Raw genomic sequence first — 25878 nt, forward strand, 5'->3', positions numbered from 1 at the left:
GCTGAATCTCTGAGACAGGGATACATAAGGCCGTCCACTTCCCCTGCGTCCTCAAGTTTCTTTTTTGTGAAGAAGAAGGATGGGGGTTTACGCCCGTGTATTGATTACCGTGGTCTCAATCAGATTACAATCAAATACAGCTATCCTCTCCCTCTGATTGCTAGTATGACGGAGTCATTACACGGGGCGCGATTCTTCACAAAATTGGATCTCAGGAGCGCGTACAACCTGGTGCGCATTAGGGAGGGAGATGAGTGGAAGACAGCATTCAGTACCACCTAGGGTCACTATGAGTACCTCGTCATGCCATACGGTTTAATGAACGCTCCTTCAGTCTTCCAATCGTTTGTGGACGAGATTTTCCGGGATTTGCATGGACAGGGTGTAGTGGTGTATATTGATGACATTCTAATATACTCCGCTACACGAGCCGACCATGTGTCCCTGGTGCGTCGGGTGCTTGGTAGACTGTTGGAGCATGACCTGTATGCGAAGGCGGAGAAATGTCTGTTCTTCCAGGAGTCCATCTCCTTCCTGGGACATCGGTTGTCCGCGTCAGGGGTGGAGATGGAGATTGACCGCGTTTCAGCCGTGCGTAATTCGCAGACTCCCACCACGGTGAAGGAGGTGCAGCGTTTTTTGGGTTTTGCCAATTACTACCGAAGGTTTATCCGGGGCTTTGGACAGGTAGCAGCTCCCATCACCTCCTTGTAAAGGGGAGCCCGGTGCGTCTGCAGTGGTCGGCTGAGGCGGACAGGGCGTTTAGACATCTGAAGGACCTGTTCACCTCGGCTCCGGTGCTGGCACATCCGGATCCCTCTTTGGCGTTCCAAGTTGAGGTGGATGCGTCCGAGGCGGGGATCGGTGCTATACTGTCTCAGCGCTCGGGCACGCCACCAAAACCCCGCCCCTGTGCTTTCTATTCTAAGAAGCTCAGTCCGGCGGAGCGCAATTATGATGTGGGGGACAGGGAGCTGCTAGCGGTGGTTCAAGCCCTGAAGGTGTGGAGGCATTGGCTTGAGGGGGCTAAACACCCTTTTCTCATTCTGACTGACCATCGTAACCTGGAGTACATCCGGGCAGCGAGGAGACTGAACCCTCGCCAGGCTAGGTGGGCCATGTTTCTTACCCGATTTGTATTTAAGCTCACTTATAGACCAGGGTCACAGAACGCTAAGGCAGACGCCCTGTCCCGACGATATGACACAGAGGAGAGGTCCATTGAGCCCACTCCCATACTTCCGGAGTCTTGTCTGGTGGCACCGGTGGTGTGGGAGGTCGATGCGGACATCGAGCGGGCGTTACGTGCCGACCCTACTCCCCCACAGTGTCCAGAGGGACGGAAGTACGTGCCGCTCGAGGTTCGTGATCGACTGTTATATTGGGCTCACACGTCACCCTCCTCTGGTCATCCTGGTATTGGTCGGACAGTGCACTGCCTTAGTGGGAAGTACTGGTGGCCCACTTTAGCTAGGGACGTGAGGGTTTACGTTTCCTCCTGCTCGGTGTGCGCCCAGTGTAAGGCGCCTAGACACCTGCCCAGATGGAAGATACAACCCCTACCCGTTCCACAACGGCCGTGGTCTCACCTATCGGTGGATTTTGTCACGGACCTTCCACCCCTCCCAGGGGAACACTACGATCTTGGTCGTTGTGGATCGGTTTTCTAAGGCCTGCCGCCTCATTCCTATGTCAGGTCTCCCTACAGCCCTACAGACTGCCGACGCCCTGTTTACTCACTGAGGATATAGTGTCTGATCGGGGTCCCCAGTTCACCTCTAGAGTCTGGAGGGCGTTTATGGAACGTCTGGGGGTCTCGATTAGCCTTACCTCAGGTTTTCACCCTGAGAGTAATGGGCAGGTGGAGATAGTAAACCAGGATGTGGGTAGGTTTCTGAGGTCCTATTGCCAGGACCGGCAGGAGGAGTGGTCGGGGTATATCCCCTGGGCAGAGATAGCCCAAAACTCCGCCACTCCTCCACTAATCTTACGCCTTTTCAGTGTGTGCTGGGTTATCAGCCGGTCCTGGCACCCTGGCATCAGAGCCAGATCGAAGCCCCTGCGGGGGATGAGTGGTTTTGGCGCTCGGAGGAAACATGGAACGCTGCGCATGTCCATCTGCAGCGGGCTATCAGGCGGCAAAAGGCGAGCGCCGATCGCCTCCGCAGTGAGGCTCCGGTGTATGCACCGGGAGATCGGGTCTGGCTCTCGACCCGAAACCTGCCCCTTCGCCTGCCCTGCCGGAAGCTGGGTCGGCGGTTTGTGGGGCCATTTAAAGTCCTGAGGAGATTGAACGAGGTATGTTATAGGTTACAAATGCCCATTAATTACTGCATTAATCCCTGGTTCCATGTGTCTCTCCTCAGGCCGGTGGTAGCTGGTCCACTCCAGGAGAATGAGGTACGAGGCTCCTCTGCCCCCACTAGACATCGAGGGGGCTCCGGCGTACTCAGTCCGTTCCATCTTGGATCCGAGGCGTCGGATGGGGGGTCTGCAGTATCTCGTGGAGTGGGAGTGGTATGGTCTGGAGGAACGGTGCTGGGTCCCTAGGAGGGACATCCTAGATCCCTCCCTGTTGAGGGATTTTCACCGGAGTCATCCGACTCGCCCTGCTCCGCATCCTCCTGGCCGTCCCCGAGGCCGGGGTCGGCGCACGGCTGGGGCCGCGCGTCAAGGGGGGGGTACTGTCACGGATTCAGCCGAGGCTGCTCCTCCTCCTTGCTCAGGCAGGCTTTGGCGTTCGTCGTCCCCGGAGTACTAGCTACTGCCGATCGATGTTTCGGTGTTTGTCTTGTTTTGTCTTTATTGTTTACACCTGTTTCCCATTATGTTGTATTGTATTCCCTATATTTACCCCTGTCTCTCATTGGTTATTGTGTGTGATTGTTCTTTGTCATTTCCGGCAGTTGCTTTGTGTACGGGTATTGTGTTTTCCTCCCTGTTTTGGAGGTTTGTTGTTTTTGTACGTTTATTACTGTGTTTAGTAAAAGTATGTTGCCAGCCGCTCTGTGTCTTGCGTTTGACTTCGCTGACCGCATACACGTCGTGTGACAGTTGCAGTTATTTCAGTTGCTGTAGTAGCTGACGTGTATAGTGTTGAGTCATCCGCATACATAGACACCCTGGCTTTACTCAAAGCCAGTGGCATGTCGTTAGTAAAGATGGAAAAAAGCAAGGGGCCTAGACAGCTGATTCTACCTGGATTATGTTTGAGAGGCTTCCATTAAAGAAAACCCAGGTGTTCTGTTAGACAAGTAACGCTTTATCCACATTATAGCAGGGGGTGTAACGCCATAAAACATACGTTTTTCCAGCAGCAGACTACGATCGATAATGTCAAAAACCGCACTGAAGTCTAACAAAACAGTCCCCACAATATTTTTAGCATCAATTTCTCTCAGCCAATCATCAGACATTTGTGTAAGTGCTGTGCTTGTTGAATGTCCTTTTCTACAAGCATGCTGAAAGTTTGTTGTCAATTTGTTTACAGTAAAATAGCATTGTATCTGGTCAAACACCATTTTTTCCATTAGTTTACTAAGGGTTGGTAAAAGGCTAATTGGGCGGCTGTTTGAGCCAGTATGTCAGTGGGTGCTGTAGGTGGGTGTGGTGCAGGAATCAGATGCAGGACGCAGAAAAATAAGTCCAATAGACTTTAGTGAAAAGCACACTCAAAATAACGAGTCAAACGCCCGGAGGCGAGAAAGTCCGCACACAGGCGAAAACCAAAAGGCGCACAAAACAGTGCGTAAATAACCTCCTAAACCAGAGGAGGAAAATACGAAATGCACAAGGCAACAGTAGCGCACAAACACGACAGCGAAACAATCACACACAAACACAGACACACACAACGAGAACTAAATAGAACACTAACGAGGACTAACTAGACACAGGTGTACAACATCAAGACCAAACCAAACGAACATGAAACATAGATCGGTGGCAGCTAGTACTCCGGAGACGACGACCGCCGAAGCCTGCCCGAACCAGGAGGAGGAGCAGCCTCGGCCGAAACCGTGACACAGTAAAGAGGGCTTTACTATTCTTAGGTAGCAGAATGACTTTTGCTTCCCTCCAAGCCTGGGGGCACACACATTCTAGTAGGCTTAAATTGAAAATATGGCAAATAGGAGTGGCAATATCGTCCGCTATTATCCTCAGCTATTTTCCATCCAAGTTGTCAGACCCCGGTGGCTTGTCATTGTTAATAGACAACAATAATTTGTTCACCTCCTACACACTCACTTTACGGAATTCAAAATTACATAATTTGGTCGGATATACTTGGATGTGTAGTGTCAGCAATTGTTGCTGGCATGTCATGCCTAAGTTTGCTAATCTTGCCAATGAAAAAAGTATTAAAGTAGTTTGCATTAGTAAAGATATGATCAATACATGTTGATGATTTAATTCCTGTACTGTTTGTAACCACCCTGGTAGGTTGACTGATAACCTGAACCAGGTTGCAGGCACTGGTTACAGTTTGAAGCTTTCTCTTGAGTGGGCAGCCTGATGACAGCCAGTCAATATTTAACTCACCCAGAAAGTATGCCTCTCTATTGATATCACATTCATTATCAAGCATTTCACACATGTTATCCAGATACTGACTGTTAGCACTTGGTGGACTATAGCAGCTTCCCACCAGAATTGGCTTTAGGGGAGGCAGATGAACCTGTAGCCATATTACTTCAACAGTATTTAACATGAGATCCTCTCTAATCTTCACAGGAATGTGGTTCTGTACATAAACAGGCAACACCTCCACCATTGGCATTTCTATATTTTCTGTAAATGTTATAACCTTGTATGGCTACCACTGTATCATCAAAGGTATTATCTATGTGAGTTTCAGAGATAGTCAGAATATGAATGTCATCTTTTACTAGCAAATTATTGATTTCATGAACCTTGTTTATTAAGCTACATATGTTAACGTGGGCTACTTTGAGCACTTTTCTTCTGGGATGCTTACTTGTTTTTATTGCTTTACCGGGAAGCTTAGCAGGAGCAGATGTGCGCATGTTCTTTATGTTAGTGAATGATGAGCTGCACACCGTGGACTGCCTCCTTGGGTACACCGGCTCAGTGCCAACTGTATAAATCTGGTTCTTAGGCACATGATTACTGCACACAATAGCTGTAGGATCAGCGGTGGCATTCAGGGCAGTTAGAGGGACATAAATTAGGTTACTTATATTGTGACTACCGACACTCCCGATGTAATGTACATTTGCTAAAGCATTTTGACAACTCTGCGTCACAATGGTAGGGATTAGCTGAGCTGGGCTCGGGTCATTGCTAAGTCATTGTCTCAACGCAGCCTTATAATGCTGTAAAAGGATCCAGGAACCCAAATGATTTGGGTGGATCCCATCCTCCTTATAAAATGTGTTTTGTTTCCAAAATGTATCGAAATTGTCAACAAAGTTACACCCATTGTGCTGCAATAATCACGTAGCCAGTTGTGAAGAGCAAGAATCCTGCTAAAGCGTTCAATGCCACGATTCAGAGAGGGCACAGGGCCAGATATTATGTTTTTTATGTTAGTGTCTAGCAGAGAGTCAATCAGCTCTTTAAAATCCAGTTTCAACTGTTCAGAGCTGCCCTTCATAATGTTATTAAAACCCACATGGACTACAATAGAATCGATTTCCATGTCCTGACATAGTACATTCGGGAGCAGCTTAGTAATGTAATTTACTTGAGCTCTGGGATAGGACATTGTTTTTGCACCAGGAACGGTCACATTTCTTACCATGGAGCTGCCCAAAATCACAGCTGGCGAGAAGGACGAGGAAATTCGCCCACTCCCACGCTTCACAGGATGCAGGCCTCCGACAGATGGAGAAGCCCCGCTCGATCCAGAGCAGGGACGGAAGGTTGCCGACGTCACCTTCGAAATCATAGTAGTAGGCACTGCGGCCGCAGACACAGGCACCCCCAGCGACGAAGTTGCAGGAAGATCAGGCTCCAGTACAGCAAAACTATTTGTTGTTTGTATCTGCTCCGGGCCTCTTGTTGGGAGTGTAGACTGCTTTGCGGGAGGTTGCTGTCTTCGGCTTCCAGGGCTCGTGACATGCGACCATCGTTGATTTTCGGCGCTATCAGATGGTGGAGCCCTGGGCAACACCGGCCAGTCGGATAACGACAAACGACAAGGCGGAGATGTATCCAACAAGCGCGAACGCCGTCCAGCCACCGGCGTAAATTTTTTTAACATTCCACTGGGTTTTTCCCAGTTTCTTACGTAGGCTGGCAACCTGCGTGATCAAGGAAGCCACATCAAGCCTATAATCCTCGGCAAGTAAACAATTGCCACATTGGAACTCAGAGTGATCCGGTTTGTCCCGAAACAAAGCATAATAGATACAGCTCCTACAGCGTTGGAACCGTTCATTTAGTTCTCCAGACAACGAGGGCTCCATTGCAAAACTCATCAGGTACCAACTTCGTTAGCTTGATGGCTAGCAGCTTAGCGTCTCTGTTAAGCAGGCTTCGCGTCTCTGTTAAGCAGGCTTCAACCTGTTTTTTGATGGCTAGCAGCTTAGCTAGGTTAGCGGCTCTTTCAAGCAGACTTTAACCTGTCAGTTAAGCGAGATTCCAGGACAAGAGATAGTGGTCCTAGCTGGTAAAAGCTAACTGCGATGCGGAATCCATGCAAAAACACGTTTGGTATTTCTGTTTAACAAAGATTGGTTATGTTTTAGTAAAAATATCAAACCGAGTGTTTCCAGCATACAGTGTTCAACAGCGCACTCTGGTGTGTTGTGTGCGCTGTGGTTCCAGTCTAATTTCTTTACACGGAGGGAGAGAGCATGATTTTGCATGTCCCATATAGCCTAATGTGAGCGAATTTGCACATCCCATATAATGTAGTAAAGATTAGTCGAAATCCACTTAGCCTATTGTTTTCTGGCAAATCCATTTATTTTCTTTCGCATGCAGGATCTGACATTAACGATGGCCCGCTGGCCAGTAAAAACATGTTGGGCCAGTGGATCTCGTCAGTCACTAACTATAAGGGATCTGGGTTTGGCTGGGTCTAGACAGAGTCTGACACTCCCCCGATCTACAGAGAGGGGGAGTCATCAGACTCGATCTGTTTCACCTGAGTTCTGAGCACACCTGTCAGTAATTAGAGTTAGGATATAAGGTGTGCTCAGAAGTTCAGTCGGTGCGAGGTATTGTTCCATCGTGACTTGCTAAGCGTTTTGTTCAGAGAGAGAGAGAGAGTTTGTTATTTTGATTACCAGTGTATCAGACCTGTGCTTCGTTGTTTGACTCCCCGAATTGCTTAATCCTCTGCTTGTTTCTCCCAGTGATTACCGTACTCTGATCCTGTGCCCGTGCCCTCGACTACGACTACGCCCGCTCCCTTTGTACCTCTGCCTGTCTCTGCCTTGCCCGGTTTTGACCACAGCTCGCCCGACCACGATTAAGCAATTCCCTTGTCTGTACTTTAATAAAACATCGCAATTCTGCGATTGGATCTTACCACTCTGTCCGAGTATTCACTACACTAACCTTTCAGCGCATCTTTGCATTCCAGTTCAACATTTAACTGCTCTGTCTACCATTGAAGACTACACACGTAAATGTCATGATATTTGTATTTGAGCAATATGATTGGCCGTTCGAGTCTCAACTTCTCGAGCAGTCAAGCAGTACATGAGATGATGCCTTCACACAGCACACATGAGCTGTCCAGAGTAAAAATAAGCATCCATCAATGATTATTTAGTCCACATACTAGCAGTATGCTGGCTACTGTTAAAAGTCTGCAAAAAAAAGCTAGAAAAAGACACCTAGCATTCCTCTTGGCTAGCCTACTGTAGCCATGACGATATCTCTTTTGGAATGTTGTCCTTAAAGGGTCTGCGTCCTATTTTCAAATCTTCTCAAAATGACATACTTTAGAAATAAAAATGAATGCAATTAATACAATGCAATTCTAAAGAATAGAGTAATGACTTGCATTGCTAAATTATATTATACAGTTTTAAAATACACATCATAATAACCAAATATTTATAGCTAAATATAGAGAGAACCCATGCCAACCTATAGGCCCTGCATGACCCCAATGCATTTAAGAACTACACCATGTCCGGGCCAGTATAAATTATTTTAGGGACAGTAGAGTTTTGGCCAACTGACCCAACCAGGCCAGCGAGAAAAAAGTTAACGTATGCCGTGTTTCATACGCAGCCACGGAGGGGTGACGCATAGGCCACGGAGTGGTGAGGCATAGGCCACGGAGTGGTGAGGCATAGGCCACGGAGTGGTGAGGCATAGGCTATTTACTGTGCTTTCATTGACGAATAGCAAGCTTGACTAGTTTCGAAAAGGTGTAGAACTGACTGAATAAAGTCAATCTCATATATCCCTGCCATTCATAAATCAAACAACGTAGTTATATGTCCATGGCATCGGGACAAGTAAACTAAAGATCTCGTTTGTATTTTTGATATGAAGTCCATCAGGACGTTAAAGTGAGTGACTCGTCAGTAGCCTACCGAATTGCATCGGTAAGAGAGCTGTTCAGTTGGCTCCCTAATTTGCATACTGCTAGGCATACTTTTTGGCAATTATCTGCAGATATATTATGAAAACATTTGATGGTAAATCCTCCTGACTGCAGGAACAATGGGTATGTTAGTGGAGAGATAGCCTTAGTCTGGTCCAAAATATGATAAAAGAAAACAGATCGAATTGTTTTAAAAGCTATTGATACTTGTATGGTATTTTTGTGGTCCTCTGTAGCTCAGCTGGTAGAGCACGGCGCTTGTAACGCCAAGGTAGTGGGTTTGATCCCCGGGACCACCCATACACAAAAATGTATGCACGCATGACTGTAAGTCGCTTTGGATAAAAGCGTCTGCTAAATGGCATATTATTATATTATTATTAAAGATATTGATATAGGTCTACTGATTATATCAAAGTGTTGACAAATCAAAGTGTTGACAAAGTAGTCAACTGCTGCTTTCTGTGTAGCAAATCCTATATTTAACACCTGCTTCATTCTTCAATCATACCTGTATTGCTGATAGCTGAGAAAATGCCTCTTCAAAGGAAGCTTAAAGCCTGCGGAAGTCAGCAGACACTTGTTGTAAAGGATTCTTTAAAGGCCCAGTGCAGTCAAAATATATTTTTCCTGTTTTTTATAAATATATATATATATATTGTACAACAGCTGATGAAACTAACACTGTAAAAGTGTGATATTTTTTATCAGAGTTAATTCCTGATAGTTGCTGGTGGTTGAAAATACAGTCGTGGTCAAAAGTTTTGAGAATGACACACATATTAATTTTCACAAAGTCTGCTGCCTCAGTTTTTATGATGGCAATTTGCATATACTCCAGAATGTTATGAAGAGTGATCAGATGAATTGCAATTAATTGCAATGAAAATGAACTTAATCCCAAAAAAACATTTCCACTGCATTTCAGCCCTGCCACAAAAGGACCAGCTGACATCATTATCAGTGATTCTCTCGTTAACACAGGTGAGAGTGTTGACGAGGACAAGGCTGGATATCACTCTGTCATGCTGATTGAGTTAGAATAACAGACTGGAAGCTTTAAAAGGAGGGTGGTGCTTGAAATCATTGTTCTTCCTCTGTTAACCATGGTTACCTGCAAGGAAACACGTGCCGTCATCATTGCTTTGCACAAAAAGGGCTTCACAGGCAAGGATATTGCTGCTAGTAAGATTGCACCTAAATCAACCATTTATCAGATCATCAAGAACTTCAAGGAGAGAGGTTCAATTGTTGTGAAGAAGGCTTCAGGGCGCCCAAGAAAGTCCAGCAAGCACCAGGACTATCTCCTAAAGTTGATTCAGCTGCGGAATCGGGGCACCACCAATGCAGAGCTTGCTCAGGAATGGCAGCAGGCAGGTGTGAGTGCATCTGCACGCACAGTGAGGTGAATACTTTTGGAGGATGGCCTGGTGTCAAGAAGGGCAGCGAGGAAGCCACTTCTCTCCAGGAAAAACATCAGGGACAGACTGATATTCTGCAAAAGGTACAGGGATTGAACTGCTGAGGACTGGGGTAAAGTAGTTTTCTTTGATGAATCCCCTTTCCGATTGTTTGGGGCATCCGGAAAAAAGCTTGTCCTGAGAAGACAAGGTGAGCGCTACCATCATTCCTGTCATGCCAACAGTAAAGCATCCTGAGACCATTCATGTGTGGGGTTGCTTCTCAGCCAAGGGAGTGGGCTCACTCACAATTTTGCCTAAGAACACAGCCATGAATAAAGAATGGTACCAACACATCCTCCGAGAGCAACTTCTCCCAACCATCCAAGAACAGTTTGGTGACGAACAATGCCTTTTCCAGCATGATGGAGCACCTTGCCATAAGGCAAAAGTGATAACTAAGTGGCTCGGGGAAGAAAACATCAACATTTTGGGTCCATGGCCAGGAAACTCCCCAGACCTTAATCCCATTCAGAATTTGTGGTCAATCCTCAAGAGGCGGGTGGACAAACAAAACCCCACAAATTCTGACAAACTCCAAGCATTGATTATGCAAGAATGGGCTGCCATCAGTTAGGATGTGGCCCAGATGTTAATTGACAGCATGCCAGGGCGGATTGCAGAGGTCTTGAAAAAGAAGTGTCAACACTTATTGACTCTTTGCATAAACTTAATGTAATTGTCAATAAATGGAATGCTTGTAATTATACTTTAGTATTCCATAGTAACATCTGACAAAAATATCTAAAAACACTGAAGCTTTGTGAAGACCAATACTTGTGTCATTCTCAAAACTTTTGACCATGACTGTACAATCTAGCTTTAGAATGTACAAGAGGCTACCAAAATAGAGCGTATTCGGCAAAAAATCCATAACCCCCCCGGGAAGCAACACGATTGCGCATTAGATTACACATTCTCAGTATGGGGGAGTCTAGAATGTTGATGTTTGTTGCTTACTGACATCATTTCACTAAACAGTACGTTCTAAATAGTACGTAGTACGATTAGTACACAGTAAGTAGTAGGCAAGACAGATTTCGGTTTGATTTGATTTGATTTGATTTGAATAGGGCTAGGTACACAACCTGCCATAGACTTAACTGAATGGATGGAAAAGACGAATGAACACAATAAATGCATTGACGATGAGACAGAACACATTAATGGATGAATAAAAGGATTTATGAAGGAGTAGATTAATTAATAGATGGATGGAAGGACAATTGAGGCAGGCTTACCCCGTCTGGACGACCATCTGAGGCAGTTACAATGAGGGTGTAGCGATCATCTGTCTCCCTGTCCAGCGGTTTCCCCAGGACCAACAGCCCTGATCTGGGGAGAGGAGAGAAAGAGACACAGGGGTTCTTTTATCACCGTTCAATACAGTCCATTTGCAGCTTTACTGAAACATTCCCACTCACTCTGCTTCCCGCTGAGTCAAAAGCTTTCAGGGAATCTGAGTACAGATAAACAATACCCATAAAACATGGAAGAAGTAAAGAAGCCAGAACTTCTTGCATCAAAGTCTGTATTCAGACATTGTGAATGTGAACATTTGTGACAGGTTCAACTGTCCCAAAATCACAACCTTGTCAGTGTAGGCAGATTCTTTGTACTTCTAATAATAAAATAAAATATATATTTTTGCTTGTGGGTATAGAAACCTGGCTATTTAAGTACATGCACATCTTGTACTGTGGGGCAGAGATACAGTATGTGTGGACCAGCCAGCACAATAGAATAAAATGGAAGCTCAGAGGAAAGTTATACGTCGGCACTTTGGCAAGCTAGCCTAGTGCAAACACGTAGTGTATAGAATTTACAGTGCAAGGTCATTTGGTGTGGGCTAATCTTGGCATGCATACAGCAGTGGTTTCAGCCCTCTAACACACTGATCCGTGAGTGTTTAAATCTATGGGATGATTCTCTGCTGTCAACTTTACATCTGTTGGCTGTTTGTCTGCTGCAGCTCTCAGAGATGGGGCCCAAACTAGAGGGGAATTTACAGCAACCTAAGGAAACGTCACGCGTCTCGATTGTCCCTCTACTTCTAGTTTTATGATGGTTACTCGCTAGCAATATGTTTAGACACACGTTAGTCAGAAATTAGAAGTCATTTATTTATAATTCAGTATTCAAGAGAACATCTGCACTTCCTTTTCTAAGAGGCCAGTTACACCCATCTTAAAAGGTATAAGGTCTCTGTGAGGACCATTGTGGACTGATATGTCCCTGTTCAAATGAAATAGACAAATGCAAAGCGGCACCTCAATTGCTGCCACCACAACTCCCATGCATATTTATGAGCTATTCATTGAGCGCATTGCTTCGACGCACACGCACACGCACACACACACACACACACACACACACACACACACACACACACACACACACACACACACACACACACACACACACACACACACACACAAACACACACACACAAACATCTTGCCATTTGAAAACATCAAGGATGATGATAACGCCTAGCTGAAATGAAAGATCATGATTATTAGCAGCTGGAAACACAAGCGTGATCAGATCCAGCATGGGAGAGAACATCATTCACGAGGGTGTTGTTTTGAAGTGCTGAATGACTAGGAGAGCATTAAAGAAGATGTCGTCTGAAGTCCACTAAGAGACAGCACAGAGAAGAGGTTATTCAACAGATTAGGATCTGTAAGGTCTGCCCGTTGTTGGTGCTAAGCAGGCGACGAGATGCAGGCAGGTCTCTGATCTCAACCACCTCTACAGCTCAGGTAATAGTCGGGACATTCTGATGTTTTAGGTCTAATACAAAGCAATCCAATGAGTGACTTGTAAAACTGTCTTGTAAATAATCAACTCCTTTCACTATATCAGTTGGATGAAAATAGCTTTCTTCTGATGAACCTGATCAATATGCACAAATTACCTCAGTAGTATGACGATGAGGATACAATGTGTTATGACAGGCAAGTTAATCTATTGGGATGTATCCATTACTAGGGGCTTTACAAGGGGATACATTTGAGCTCATCTGCTCTGGGATGATAGTGTGATGACAGTGTGAGTTTGAAGCTGTGATTGAAGTGGCCTCTGGTAATATAGGTACTGTATGTCTGCTGGTTATTGCAGAAGAAAGCTGAGAGAGAGAGAGAGAGCGAGAGAGAGAAGAGAAAAGCGAGAGAGAGAGAGAAGAGAAAAGCGAGAGAGAGAAGAGAAAAGCGAGAGCACAGGGATAGCTCTACTCTAAAGCCTGAGGGGGAAAAGGCTTCACAGCAAATTCCCCAGTGTTAAATGAACACTGAAAGTGTGTACCTGTATAGACACCGAACAGTGTTGAATTAACACACTGCTTAGTGTTATTTGCATATTTTCCAGAGTGCCTTTCAAGTTAATTGTCAAGTTACCACCCATGACTGGATTTGTTAGTGACAGAGACATGGTTGTTACATTTATCAATTTTCAGTCCTATGGACTTCATCAAGTGAGATCCTAAGTGAATATGTTAACATTTTATTATTTAACACAATACAATAGTAATGTCATGAGGCCTTATTTTGAGGGCTTACACAAAAAAATGCTGGGTTGTTTGGATGACCCAACTGCTGGATTGCAGGCATTGGGTCACTTAGTTGTTTTGGGATTTTTTAAAGAGCAAGGTTGGTTTGTTGATGCTGGGTTATTGAGATATGATTCCAATGTGATATCCCCAATCGGAAAATAATCATGTTCATATTTTAGTATTAGAATATGTTACGTGCAAGACTTTTCAAGGAAAATGTAACATTGCAGTGTACAAACTTCATATTCATCATGTCCAGCACCACCCCAACATCAACATATGTGAAAATGGCGCATTTCTACGTTTTGTAGTAAAAAAGATAGAGGAAGATAAGTGTTTCCAATGACATCATCAACCAATTAGTAAGCAATTAGTAGGCAATGCCTCCTCATACTTGGTTAAAATCACATGACGCACACTAACGATATCATTGGAAACACTTTTCATCCTCTATCTGTTTTACTACCAAACATAGATGGGGTGCTGGAGATGATGAATATGAAGTTCAACATTTTCCAAATGTCCCTATAACATGATCAACAGGATTGACATTTACAGTCATGGGTGGCCAAAAATAACTATATAAAAGCCACACCCTAATAAACCATGCCTCCTGAAAATAACCTAGGGATTACATTAAAATCGACCTGCAATAGAGCATGCTGGGAAATATGATAATGATGGGCGTGGTTATGGTTCAACTCTAGTTATTAACACCAACACTGGGGGTTATTTTACACCATGAGTGGTAATTCAACACTTACAGATTGAATTATTAAGTTTAGAGTTTAAACCCTCAAAATAAGGCCTTATGAAATATGTATTGGATTGTGTTGTGTTAAATAATTCAATTTGAATGATAACATATTCAATCAGGAGCTCACTTGGTGAAGTCCATAGGACTGAAACAGGATGAATGTAACAACCATGTCTCTGTCACTAACAAACACAGTCATGAGTGGTAAATCTACAATTCACTCAAAATGCAAGGCACTCTGGGAAATAAGTCTTCACACTAAGCAGTGTGTTAATTTAACAGAGTTCCAGTGTCTATACGGGTCCACACTTTCAGTGTTAGATTTAACACTGGAGAATTTGCTGTGTTGCTTCGACGCTAGCCATACTAAAGTGCTCCCTAAACAATCACACCAAATCTTATTGCAGGCTTTGATTTATTCTATGAAATTAAGACAACCTATTTACTCCAAGCCAAGGCACTAATATTTTTCCAGCCAATACCAACAGTGAGGCTCAGGGGTAACCTCGAGACTGCTAATGTATAATCTGATATGTGGACTGTTTTTCAAACTAGGAGAGAATTGTTTTGGTTTATATGAATTTATTACTTATTAATTATGTATTTAAAGATGCTAGGGAGAATCTTATCTACATTTTCAGCCCCTGGTGTCTCGCGGAGAGTTTCAGAGAGAGCAGTTTGGTTTTCCAGACACTTATCCAGGCAAAACACTATAATTTTCCTCTGTGAGAGATAAATATTATTGCCAAGTTTCATGGATAAATCCGCTACGATGATAGGTAATGTCGTTGATAACTAAAATGAGCTTACGTACATCTGCGAGAGCTCAAAGAGGTAGTGGGGATCCCCGTTCTGGATGCTGTAGGTAATGACATCTCTTTCACGGTCCGTTGCCTGTAGAGACACAGAGACAGAGAGGCCCCTTCATGTTCCCGTTATGCCAATTCCACTACTTTCACAACGACTCCAATAAAACAACAGAATGAAAAGGCATCAAGCTAAATCCATAACGCAGTCCATAAATGTAACGCGGCAAGATCAAACCCAATTTCACAACAGACAATGAATAATAATGAATGCCTTCACTCAGTAGTATCCAGTCCATTTCTACTTGATAAATATTGAACAATAGTTTGGTACACACATTTTCTACCATAGCAGAACCTTTTTTTGGTGCTATATAGAACTCTTTTTTGAAGACTCTATAAAGATCCATGTTCATAAGGTTCTAAATGGAACCTGTATGGTGCTTTAAAGAACCCTTTCCTAAGGTTCTATTAAGAATCATTAAAAAAGATATAGCACCAAAAAAGGGTTCCTCTTTGGTTACAGCACTTTTTGGGGCTATATAGAACCCTTTTTTGATGGTTCTTTGTAGAACCTTTATGGAGAATGATTCTATAAAAAACCTTTCTCAATCTGAAAGGTTCTTTGTTGATCCTTTTGAAGAACCATACAGGGTTTTTTATTCTGGTCAGCCATATTACATTGTCAAAATTCCATAGGTGTTATTATTGTGTTAATTGACAAGTTCAATCAAGTGAGCTACCTCTGGAACAGCTGGCGTTCCCTGAGAGAAATGAGAACCACTGACTGATTTAACAACCATTCTCAATGGCCATACATAAATCTTTCACAAGACACTAATAATGGCCATAGTTTTATATACAGTTGAAGTCGGAAGTTTACATACACCTTAGCCAAATACATTTAAACTCAGTTTTTCACAATTCCTGACATTTAATCCTAGTAAAAATTCCCTGTCTTAGGTCAGTTAGGATCACCACTTTATTTTAAGAATGTGAAATGTCGGAATAATAGTAGAGAGAATTATTTATTTCAGCTTTTATTTCTTTCATCACATTCCCAGTGGGTCAGAAGTTTACATACACTCAATTAGTATTTGGTAGCGTTGCCTTTAAATTGTTTAATTTGGGTCAAACGTTTCGGGTAGCCTTCCACAAGCTTACCACAATAAGTTGGGTGAATTTTGGCCCATTCCTCCTGACAGAGCTGGTTTAACTGAGTCAGGTTTGTAGGCCTCCTTGCTCGCACACGCTTTTTCAGTTCTGCCCACAAATGTTCTATAGGATTGAGGTCAGGGCTTTGTGATGGCCACTCCAATACCTTGACTTTGTTGTCCTTAAGCCATTTTGCCACAACTGTGGAAGTATGCTTGGGGTCATTGTCCATTTGGTAGACCCATTTGCGACCAAGCTTTAACTTCCTGACTGATGTCTTGAGATGTTGCTTCAATATATCCACATAATTTTCCTTCCTCATGATGACATCTATTTTGTGAAGTGCACCAGTGTCTCCTGCAGCAAAGCACCCCCACAGCATGATGCTGCCACCCCCTTGCTTCACGGTTGGGATGGTGTTCTTCAGCTTGCAAGCCTCCCCTTTTTCCTCCAAACATAACAATGGTCATTATGGCCAAACAGTTCTATTTTTGTTTCATCAGACCAGAGGACATTTCTCCAAAAAGTACGATCTTTGTCCCCATGTGCAGTTGCAAACCGTAGTCTGGCTTTTTTATGGCGGTTTTGGAGCAGTGGCTTCTTCCTTGCTGAGCGGCCTTTCAGGTTATGTCGATATAGGACTTGTTTTACTGTGGATATAGATACTTGTGTACCTGTTTCCTCCAGCCTCTTCACAAGGTCCTTTGCTGTTGTTCTGGGATTGATTTGCACTTTTCCCAACAAAGTACTTTCATCTTTAGGAGACAGAATGCGTCTCCTTCCTGAGCGGTATGACGGCTGCGTGGTCCCATGGTGTTTATACTTGCATTCTATTGTTTGTACAGATGAACGTGGTACCTTCAGGCGTTTGGAAATTGCTCCCAAGGATGAACCAGACTTGTGGAGGTCTACAATTTTCTTTCTGATTTCTTTAGATTTTCCCATGATGTCAAGCAAAGAGGCACTGAGTTTGAAGGTAGGCCTTGAAATACATCCCACAGGTACACCTACAATTGACTAAAATGATGTCAATTAGCCTATCAGAAGCTTCTAAAGCCATTACATAATTTTCTGGAATTTTCCGAGCTGTTTAAAGGCACAGTCAACTTAGTGTATGTAAACTTCTGACCCACTGGAATTGTGATACAGTGAATTATAAGTGAAATAATCTGTCTGTAAACAATTGTTGGAAAAATTACTTGTGTCATGCACAAAGTAGATGTCCTAACTGACTTGCCAAAGCTATAGTTTGTTAACAAGAAATTTGTGAAGTGGTTGAAAAACTAGTTTTAATGACTCCAACCTAAGTGTATGTAAACTTCCGACTTCAACTGTAATATGTAATAGCATAACACAACAGATTACATAAACTGGAATGACACTCTCACTCACAGATGTACAAAAAGAGCTGTGCGCAAACCACGACCCAAAATATAATATAATTATCACTAAAAGAGCAAAAACTACTTTTGTGAACTGTAAAGAATCCCTGAAGAGCTCGGGTTCACATTGAGTCATTATGGTTCCACATAGAACCATCAGCCTTCCCAAAAAACCCTTGAGGAACCATCATTTTTTTTGTGTGTACAGTCGTGGTCAAAAGTTTTGAGAATGACACAAATATTAATTTTCACAAAGTCTGCTACCTCCGTTTTTATGATGGCAATTTGCATATACTCCAGAATGTTATGAAGAGTGATCAGATGAATTGCAATTAATTGCAAAGTCCATCTTTGCCATGAAAATGAACTTCATTCCCAAAAAGCATTTCCACTGCATTTCAGCCCTGCCACAATAGGACCAGCTGACATCATGTCAGTGATTCTCTCATTAACACTGGTGAGTGTTGACAAGGACAAGGCTGGAGATCACTCTGTCATGCTGATTGAGTTAGAATAACAGACTGGAAGCTTTAAAAGGAGGGTGGTGCTTGAAATCATTGTTCTTCCTCTGTTAACCATGGTTACCTGCAAGGAAACACGTGCCGTCATCATTGCTTTGCAAAAAAAAAGGGCTTCACAGGCATGGATATTGCTGCTAGTAAGATTGCACCTAAATCAACCATTTATCGGATCATCAAGAACTTCAAGGATAGAGGTTCAATTGTTGTGAAGAAGGCTTCAGGGCGCCCAAGAAAGTCTAGCAAGCGCCAGGACCGTCTCCTAAAGTTGATTCAGCTGCGGGATCAGGGCACCACCAGTGTAGAGCTTGCTCAGGAATGGCAGCAGGCAGGTGTGAGTGCATCTGCACGCACAGTGACACAAAGACTTTTGGAGGATGGCCTGGTGTCAAGAAGGGCAGCGAGGAAGCTCACTCACAATTTTGCCTAAGAACACAGCCATGAATAAAGAATGGTACCAACACATCTTCCGAGAGCAACTTCTCCCAACTATCCAAGAACAGTTTGGTGACGAACAATGCCTTTTCCAGCATGATGGAGCACCTTGCCATAATGCAAAAGTGATAACTAAATGGCTCGGGGAACAAAACATCGACATTTTGGGTCCATGGCCAGGAAACTCCCCAGACCTTAATCCCATTGAGAACTTGTGGTCAACCCTCAAGAGGCGGGTGGACAAACAAAAACCCACAAATTCTGACAAACTCCAAGCATTGATTATGCAAGAATGGGCTGCCATCAGTCAGGATGTGGCCCAGAAGTTAATTGACAGCATGCCAGGGCGGAATGCAGAGGTCTTGAAAAAGAAGGTTCTGCAAATATTGTTATTGTCAATAAACGCCTTTGACACTTATGGAATGCTTGTAATTATACTTCAGTATACCATAGTAACATCTGACAAAAATATCTAAAAACACTGAAGCAGCTAACTTTGTGAAGACCAATACTTGTGTCATTCTCAAAACTTTTGACCACGACTGTACAGTCTAATTGGTCTACATAAACAGCTTGACCCATTTCTACTCAAACAGACTAATCTGTAACATTGGTAACTGTCTCAGTCCCTTCTCATACAGACTGAATAGGGGCCATTGTTAGGAGCTATTCAGCTGTATAGAGCACACGTGTGGCCTGACAATGATAGTCAGGGGAGATTCTGAAGCAGATCCCACCGCTGCCACCAAATGTCACACTCTGGATACAGATCAGGGTACAGTATGCTCAGTGTGTGCTACAAGACAGTGTGGCGTTGTGAAGAAGCCTCGACCTTGTGCTCACCTGCAGGCTGAGGAGTGTGGCTCCGGTCCTCATGGCCTCGCTGACCTCCAGGCTGTAGAGGAAGCGGGGAAAGCGTGGGGGGCTCTGGTTGTTGGGGGGGAGCACCTCAATGTACACGGTGGTGATGGAGCTCCTGGGACGGCAGATAAGGATGGGGGAGGGGGGATACATTCATTCTGAAGAAGTCTGAGGTTTGAAATGTGTTGGTTTTAATTTTAACAATAGAAAAACACTTTTATCAACTGCAATTGTCCACAAAGAGCTTCACTTCTGAAAAACAGAGACTGTGGGCGGGTTTTGTTTACAGTATGAGAATTTCTGTGTGGGATGTAGGGTTGTGTTGTCAGTTGTAGGTGTTTGTTTTGTGTTTATTGGGTGGGTTTTTGCTAGAAAATCTATATGATTGTAGATTAAAAAGCTGGGAGGTACTGTACGTAGGTTGGACAAGAGTGAAGGTTAGCCAACTTAAAGCTGAAATCCATAGTTGGTTAAACTGCCACATCGTTTGCAATATTACAACAACAAAGCAGTTACTTCAAACAACAAACACTTGTTTTTTTCCCACTCTGACATCACGCGCTATAGAACAGCAGAATATATACTTGTCACACCCTGATCTGTTTCACCTGTCTTTGTGATTGTCTCCACCCCCCTCCAGGTGTCGCCCATCTTCCCCATTATCCCCAGTGTATTTATACCTGTGTTCTCTGTTTGTCTGTTGCCAGATCGTTTTGATTCGTCAAGCCTACCAGTGGTTTTCCCCTTGCTCCTGTCTTGTTCAAGTTCCCGTTTTCTCGGTTTTGCCCATTCGGCCTGCCTGCCGTTCTGTACCTTGTCACACCACCCTGGATTATTGACCTCTGCCTGCCCTGACCCTGACACTGCCTGACGTTTTGTACCTTTTGGACTCTGATCTGGATTACTGACTTCTGCCTGCCCTTGATCTGTCGTTTGCCTGCCCCCTGTTTTTGTAATAAACTTTTGTTCCTTCAACACTGTCTGCATCTGGGTCTTCTCCTGAAACATGATAGTACTGATACTTTCTTTACCACAATGCTGGATGCTCTTCTCCTCTGTTTCATCACCAAAACAAAAGGAATAACAAAGGTGCAGTGGCGAACTGTGGCGCTGTTTTCCCCTTGACAGATTTCAGCTTTAAATTCGTTTTAGATACTGGGAGAGGACTTATCTAGTATAATCTGTATCCTGCAGCATATAGAGAGATTCAATTAAATGGTACATCAAAACCTTTGAGATTGTTTATTTCAGATTTTCTAAAACAACCTCTAACCTTGAGCAAGGTACTTCACTTGAGAGTCTGAATCCATGGTCAGTGAAATCAGTTGTGTACAGAACATTAAGCACCAAGTGTCTGAGTCGGGCCTGAACAGAATAAACCTAATTGAATGATTACAGCAAGTCAATTTTAGAGCGATATATGAGGGACTTTCAAGACTGGTTATTTTAGGAGTTTTTTCCACTGGGGCAATCATGGCTGATTTCTTCATAAAGCCACTGGAAACATGAATCAAATGGTTTTGATCCTGGACATGCTCCAAACAGAGCCCTGTAAATATAAGTCAATGCCAACTCTCCCTCTCGTAAAACTTTGAAACTGAGTAGTGAAATTTTTCGATTTTTCTCTCAGGGTTTTTAACCGTCCATGGTTGGAGCTCCATCTGGCCAAATAATTACACACTTGCTGCGTTTGCTATTATCAGCGTTTATTTTCCTGCTCAACAAGATGGCACTACAGGGGCCTCGTCAATATTGATTGAAAAAACGATTTAAAAATAACACTTACAAACAGAATGTCGAATGTTTCGAAAAAGTGTGATTTATCAAACAATCCTACTAGCGTCATTCGCACACCAGTAGGAGATAACCATTGATACATAGCAATTGTTCTCAGCCTCAGTGCTCGTGAATGACTTCGGCTATTTTGCATTTCAAAACGCCCCCAATTAACCATATATGGCCAAAATCACCCCTTTAAAGCCCATGGGGAATACACAATGCCATACCATGAAATTCAACGTCGCAACCCAAGAAACCTAAGATGATTATTTTTTGGGACTGAAATAGAGGTGATAGTGTCAGAGGTTGAGTACCACAAAAACATTGTATTTGGCTCGCTCAGTTGTGGCTTGACCAGTAAAAATAAAAACATAGCTACAAAGAGAGGACCATTAGTACAATTCAAGTTGCTTTAGCAATGGCAAATATACTGCAACACACCAATAAGCCATACATCCTCAACAGCTCCCTCCTGTAGGCGTATAGGCCAAAATTGAGTCGTGTCTACCACCTGGCTACCACATTCAGAAGCGTCTTTTGCGCATCACTTAACCTATCACCTGCACATTTAGAGTGGGAGGCTTTTCTGTTCACATAGTTGAACTTGTTTTGGGATGGTGCTTTTATGGCGATGTGGGTGCCTTCTATTGCTCTGTTCGTATTTGGGAACCCATTGATGGCAAAGAAACCCCTCTCGACCTCAACCTGTTGTGCGATGGTGTATGGAAATTGTATGTGACAGTTTGATTTACTGATGATTTCATCCAAAACATCTGCTCATCAAGGGCTGTGAGATGCCGATCGGCAAGTTCCTGCTGAAAAGTGCCCATTGCCAAAAAACAGAGGGTGGATAGCACTTGGATGAGCAACGGAATGGCATGTGTTTCCCTTTTTAAAGTAGGTCTTAAATCCTCGCAAATATTCTATAAAATTGGTTTTGGGAAACGATATCTGAACAGAAAATCTGTAATTTCTGCAAAAAGAAATCCCACCTGTCTCTAAAAATGTGCTCTCTGCAAATTGCAGCATGTGCCAAATCTTCCAACAGAGCCAGATCAGCCTCTCATTCGATTTCCCATTATCTCTTTTATAGTATTGCAACAATGGTTTCACTTCACACGTGCCTCTAATTTAACAAATTACTGTACTTTATATGGATTATTCTCATAACATACAGTACCAGTTAAAAGTTTGGACACACCTACTCATTCCAGGGTTTTTCTTTATTTGTACTATGTTCTACATTGTATAATAATAGTGAAGACATCAAAACTATGAAATAACACATATGGAATCATGTAGTAACCAAAAAAGTGTTAAACAAATCAAAATATATTTTATATTTGAGATTCTTCAAATAGCCACCCTTTGCCTTGATGACAGCTTTGCACACTCTTGGCATTCTCTCAACCAGCTTCACCTGGAATGCTTTTCCAACAGTCTTGAAGGAGTTCCCACATATGCTGAGCACTTGTTGGCTCATCCCAAACCTTCTCATTGAAATGCATTCGAGATGACTACCTCATGAAGCTGATTGAGAGAATGCCAAGAGTGTGCAAAGCTGTCATCAAGGCAAAGTGTGGCTATTTGAAGAATCTCAAATATAAAATAGATTTAGATTTGTTTAACACTTTTTTGGTTACTACATGATTCCATATGTGTTATTTCATAGTTTTGATGTATTCACTATTATTATACAATGTAAAAAATTTTCAATATTAAGAAAAACCCTTGAATGAGTAGGTGTGTCCAAACCTTTGACTGGTAGTGTACATATATGGATGAGCAATGACAGAGCAGCATGGACTAAGATACAGTAGAATATTATAGAATACAGTATTTCCATATTAGATGAGTAATGCAAGATATGTAAACATTATTAAAGTGACTAGTTCCATTTCTTAAAGTGGCCAGTGATTTCAATAGGCAGTATCAGCCTCTAATGTGCTAGTGATGGCTATTTAACAGTCTGATGGCCTTGAGATAGAAGCTGTTTTTCAGTCTCTCGATCCCAGCTTCGATGCACCTGTACTAACCTCACCTTCTGGATGATTGCGGGGTGAACAGGCAGTGGCTTGGGTGGTTGATGTCCTTGATGATCTTTTTGGCCTTCCTGTGACATCGGGTGCTGTAGGTGTCCTGGAGGGTGGGTAGTTTGCCCCCGGTAATGCGTTCGGCAGACCGTACAGTTGCCGTACCAGGCGGTGATACAGCCCGACAGGATGCTCTCAATTGTGCATCTGTAAAAGTTTGTGAGGGTTTTAGGTGTCAAGCCACATTTCTTCAGCCTCCTGTTGCGTCTTCTTCACCACACTGTCTGCTTGGGTGGCCCATTTCAGTTAGTCAGTGATGTGTACGCCAAGGAACTTGAAGCTGTCCACCTTCTCCACTGCGGTACCTTCGATGTGGAAAAGGGGGGTGCAACTCTGCTGTTTCCTTAAGTCCACGATCATCTCCTTTGTTTTGTTGATGTTGTAGGCTGTCTCGTCATTGTTGTTAATCAAGGCTACTACTGTTGTGTCGTCTGCAAACTTGATGATTGAGTTGGAGGCATGCTTGGCCATGCAGTCATGGGTGAACATGGAGTACAGGAGGGGGCTGAGCACGCACCCTTGAGGGGCCCCAATGTTGAGGATCAGCGAAGTGGAGATGTTGTTTCCTACCTTCACCACCTGGGGGCGGCCTGTCAGGAAGTCCAGGACCCAGTTGCACAGGGCGGGGTTCAGACCCAGGGCCTCAAACTTAATGATGAGCCTGGAGGGTACTATGGTGTTCAATGCTGAGCTATAGTCAATGAATAGCATTCTTACATAGGTATTCCTCTTGTCCAGATGGGATAGGGCAGTGTGCAGTGTGATGGCGATTGCATCGTCTGTGGATCTATTGGGGCGGTAAGCAAATTGAAGTGGGTCTAGGGTGACAGGTAAGGTAGAGGTGATATGATCCTTGACTAGTCTCTCAAAGCACTTCATGACGACAGAGGTGAGTGCTACGGGGCGATAGTCATTTAGTTCAGTTACCTTTGCTTTCTTGGGTACAGGAACAATGGTGGCCATCTTGAAGCATGTGGGGACAGCAGACTGGAATAGGGAGAGATTGAAGATGTTCGTAAACACACCAGCCAGCTGGTCTGCGCATGCTCTGAGGACGCGGCTAGGGATGCTCTCTGGGCTGGCAGCCTTGCGGGGGTTAACATGCTTAAATGTCTTACTCACGTCGACCACGGAGAAGGAGAGCCCACAGTCCTTGGTAGTGGGCCGCGTCGGTGGCACTGTGTTATCCTCAAAGCGGGCGAAGAAGGTGTTTAGCTTGTCCGGAAGCAAGACTTCGGTGTCGACGACGTGGCTGGTTTTCCTTTTGTAGTCCGTGATTGTCTGTAGACCCTGCCACATACGTCTCATGTCTGAGTTGCGACTCCACTTTGTCTCTATACTGATGTTTTGCCTGTTTAATTGCCTTACGGAGTGAATAGCTACACTGATTGTATTCTGCCATATTCCCAGTCACTTTGCTATGGTTAAATGCGGTGGTTTGTGCTTTCAGTTTTGCACGAATGCTGCCATCTATCCACGGTTTCTGGTTAGGGTAGGTTTTAATAGTCACAGTGGGCACAACATCTCCTATACACTTCCTGATAAACTCAGTCACCGTTTCAGTGTATTCGTCAAAATTATTTTCGCAAGCTACCCGGAACATATCCCAGTCCGCGTGATCAAAACAATCGTGAAGCGTGGATTCCGATGGTCAGACCAGCGTTGAATAGTCCTTAGCACGGGTACTTCCTGTTTGAGTTTCTGCCTGTATGAAGGGAGGAGCAAAATGGAGTCGTGGTCAGATTTGCCGAAAGGAGGGCGATGGAGGGCCTTATAACCATCCCGGAAGTTCGAATACCAATGGTCAAGAATTTTAGCAGCCCGAGTACAACAGTTGATATGTTGATAGAACTTTGGCAGCCTAGTCGTCAAATTTGCTTTGTTAAAATCCCCGGCTACAATAAATGCAGCCTCAGGATATGTGGTTTCCAGTTTGCATAAAGTCCAGTGAAGTTCTTTGAGGGCCGTCGTGGTATCGCTTGAGGGGGGATATACACGGCCCTTGACTTTAACCGAAGAAAATTATCTTGGGAGATAATACGGTCGGCATTTGATTGTGAGGTATTCTAGGTTGGGTGAACAAAAGGACTTGAGTTCCTGTATGTTATTACAACTACACCATGAGTCGTTAATCATGAAACACACACCTCCGCCCTTCTGCTTCCCGGAGAGATATTTATTTCTGTCTGCGCGATGAATTGGACCGATTTCGACAGAATATCCAGAGAGAGCCATGTTTCCGTGAAACAAAGTATGTTACAGACCCTGATGTCTCTCTGGAAAGAAATCCTTGCCCTGAGCTCATCGACCTTGTTATCCAAAGACTGAACATTAGGGAGTAATATATTTGGAAGCGGTGGGTGGTGTGCGCGCCTCCTAAGTCGAACCAGTAGGCCACTCCGAGTGCCTTTCCTCCGCCGGTGATGTTTTGGGTCAGCCACTGGAATCAGTTCAATTGCCCTGGGGAGAGGAAACAAAGGATCTGCTTCGGGAAAGTCGTATTCCTGGTCGTAATGCTGGTGAGTTACCGCCGCTCTGATATCCAA

The 25878-nt window shown here is 43.9% G+C and overlaps 1 protein-coding gene across 1 annotated transcript in view; it reads right to left on the bottom strand.

Moving 5' to 3' along the window:
- The window catches only part of LOC311136550 (protocadherin-15-like), a gene marked incomplete at both ends in the record, with an annotated part of 186647 nt that overhangs the window by 77917 nt on the left and 82852 nt on the right, over positions 1-25878 (bottom strand). The window contains 3 exon segments of the mRNA XM_084170724.1: positions 11235-11328; positions 15118-15197; positions 19443-19575. Of these exon segments, the coding sequence (XP_084026850.1) occupies positions 11235-11328; positions 15118-15197; positions 19443-19575 (307 nt within the window).

This window comes from Coregonus lavaretus, assembly GCF_964263955.1.
Source record: "Coregonus lavaretus genome assembly, chromosome: 1".
In the NCBI taxonomy this organism is placed as follows: domain Eukaryota; kingdom Metazoa; phylum Chordata; class Actinopteri; order Salmoniformes; family Salmonidae; genus Coregonus; species Coregonus lavaretus.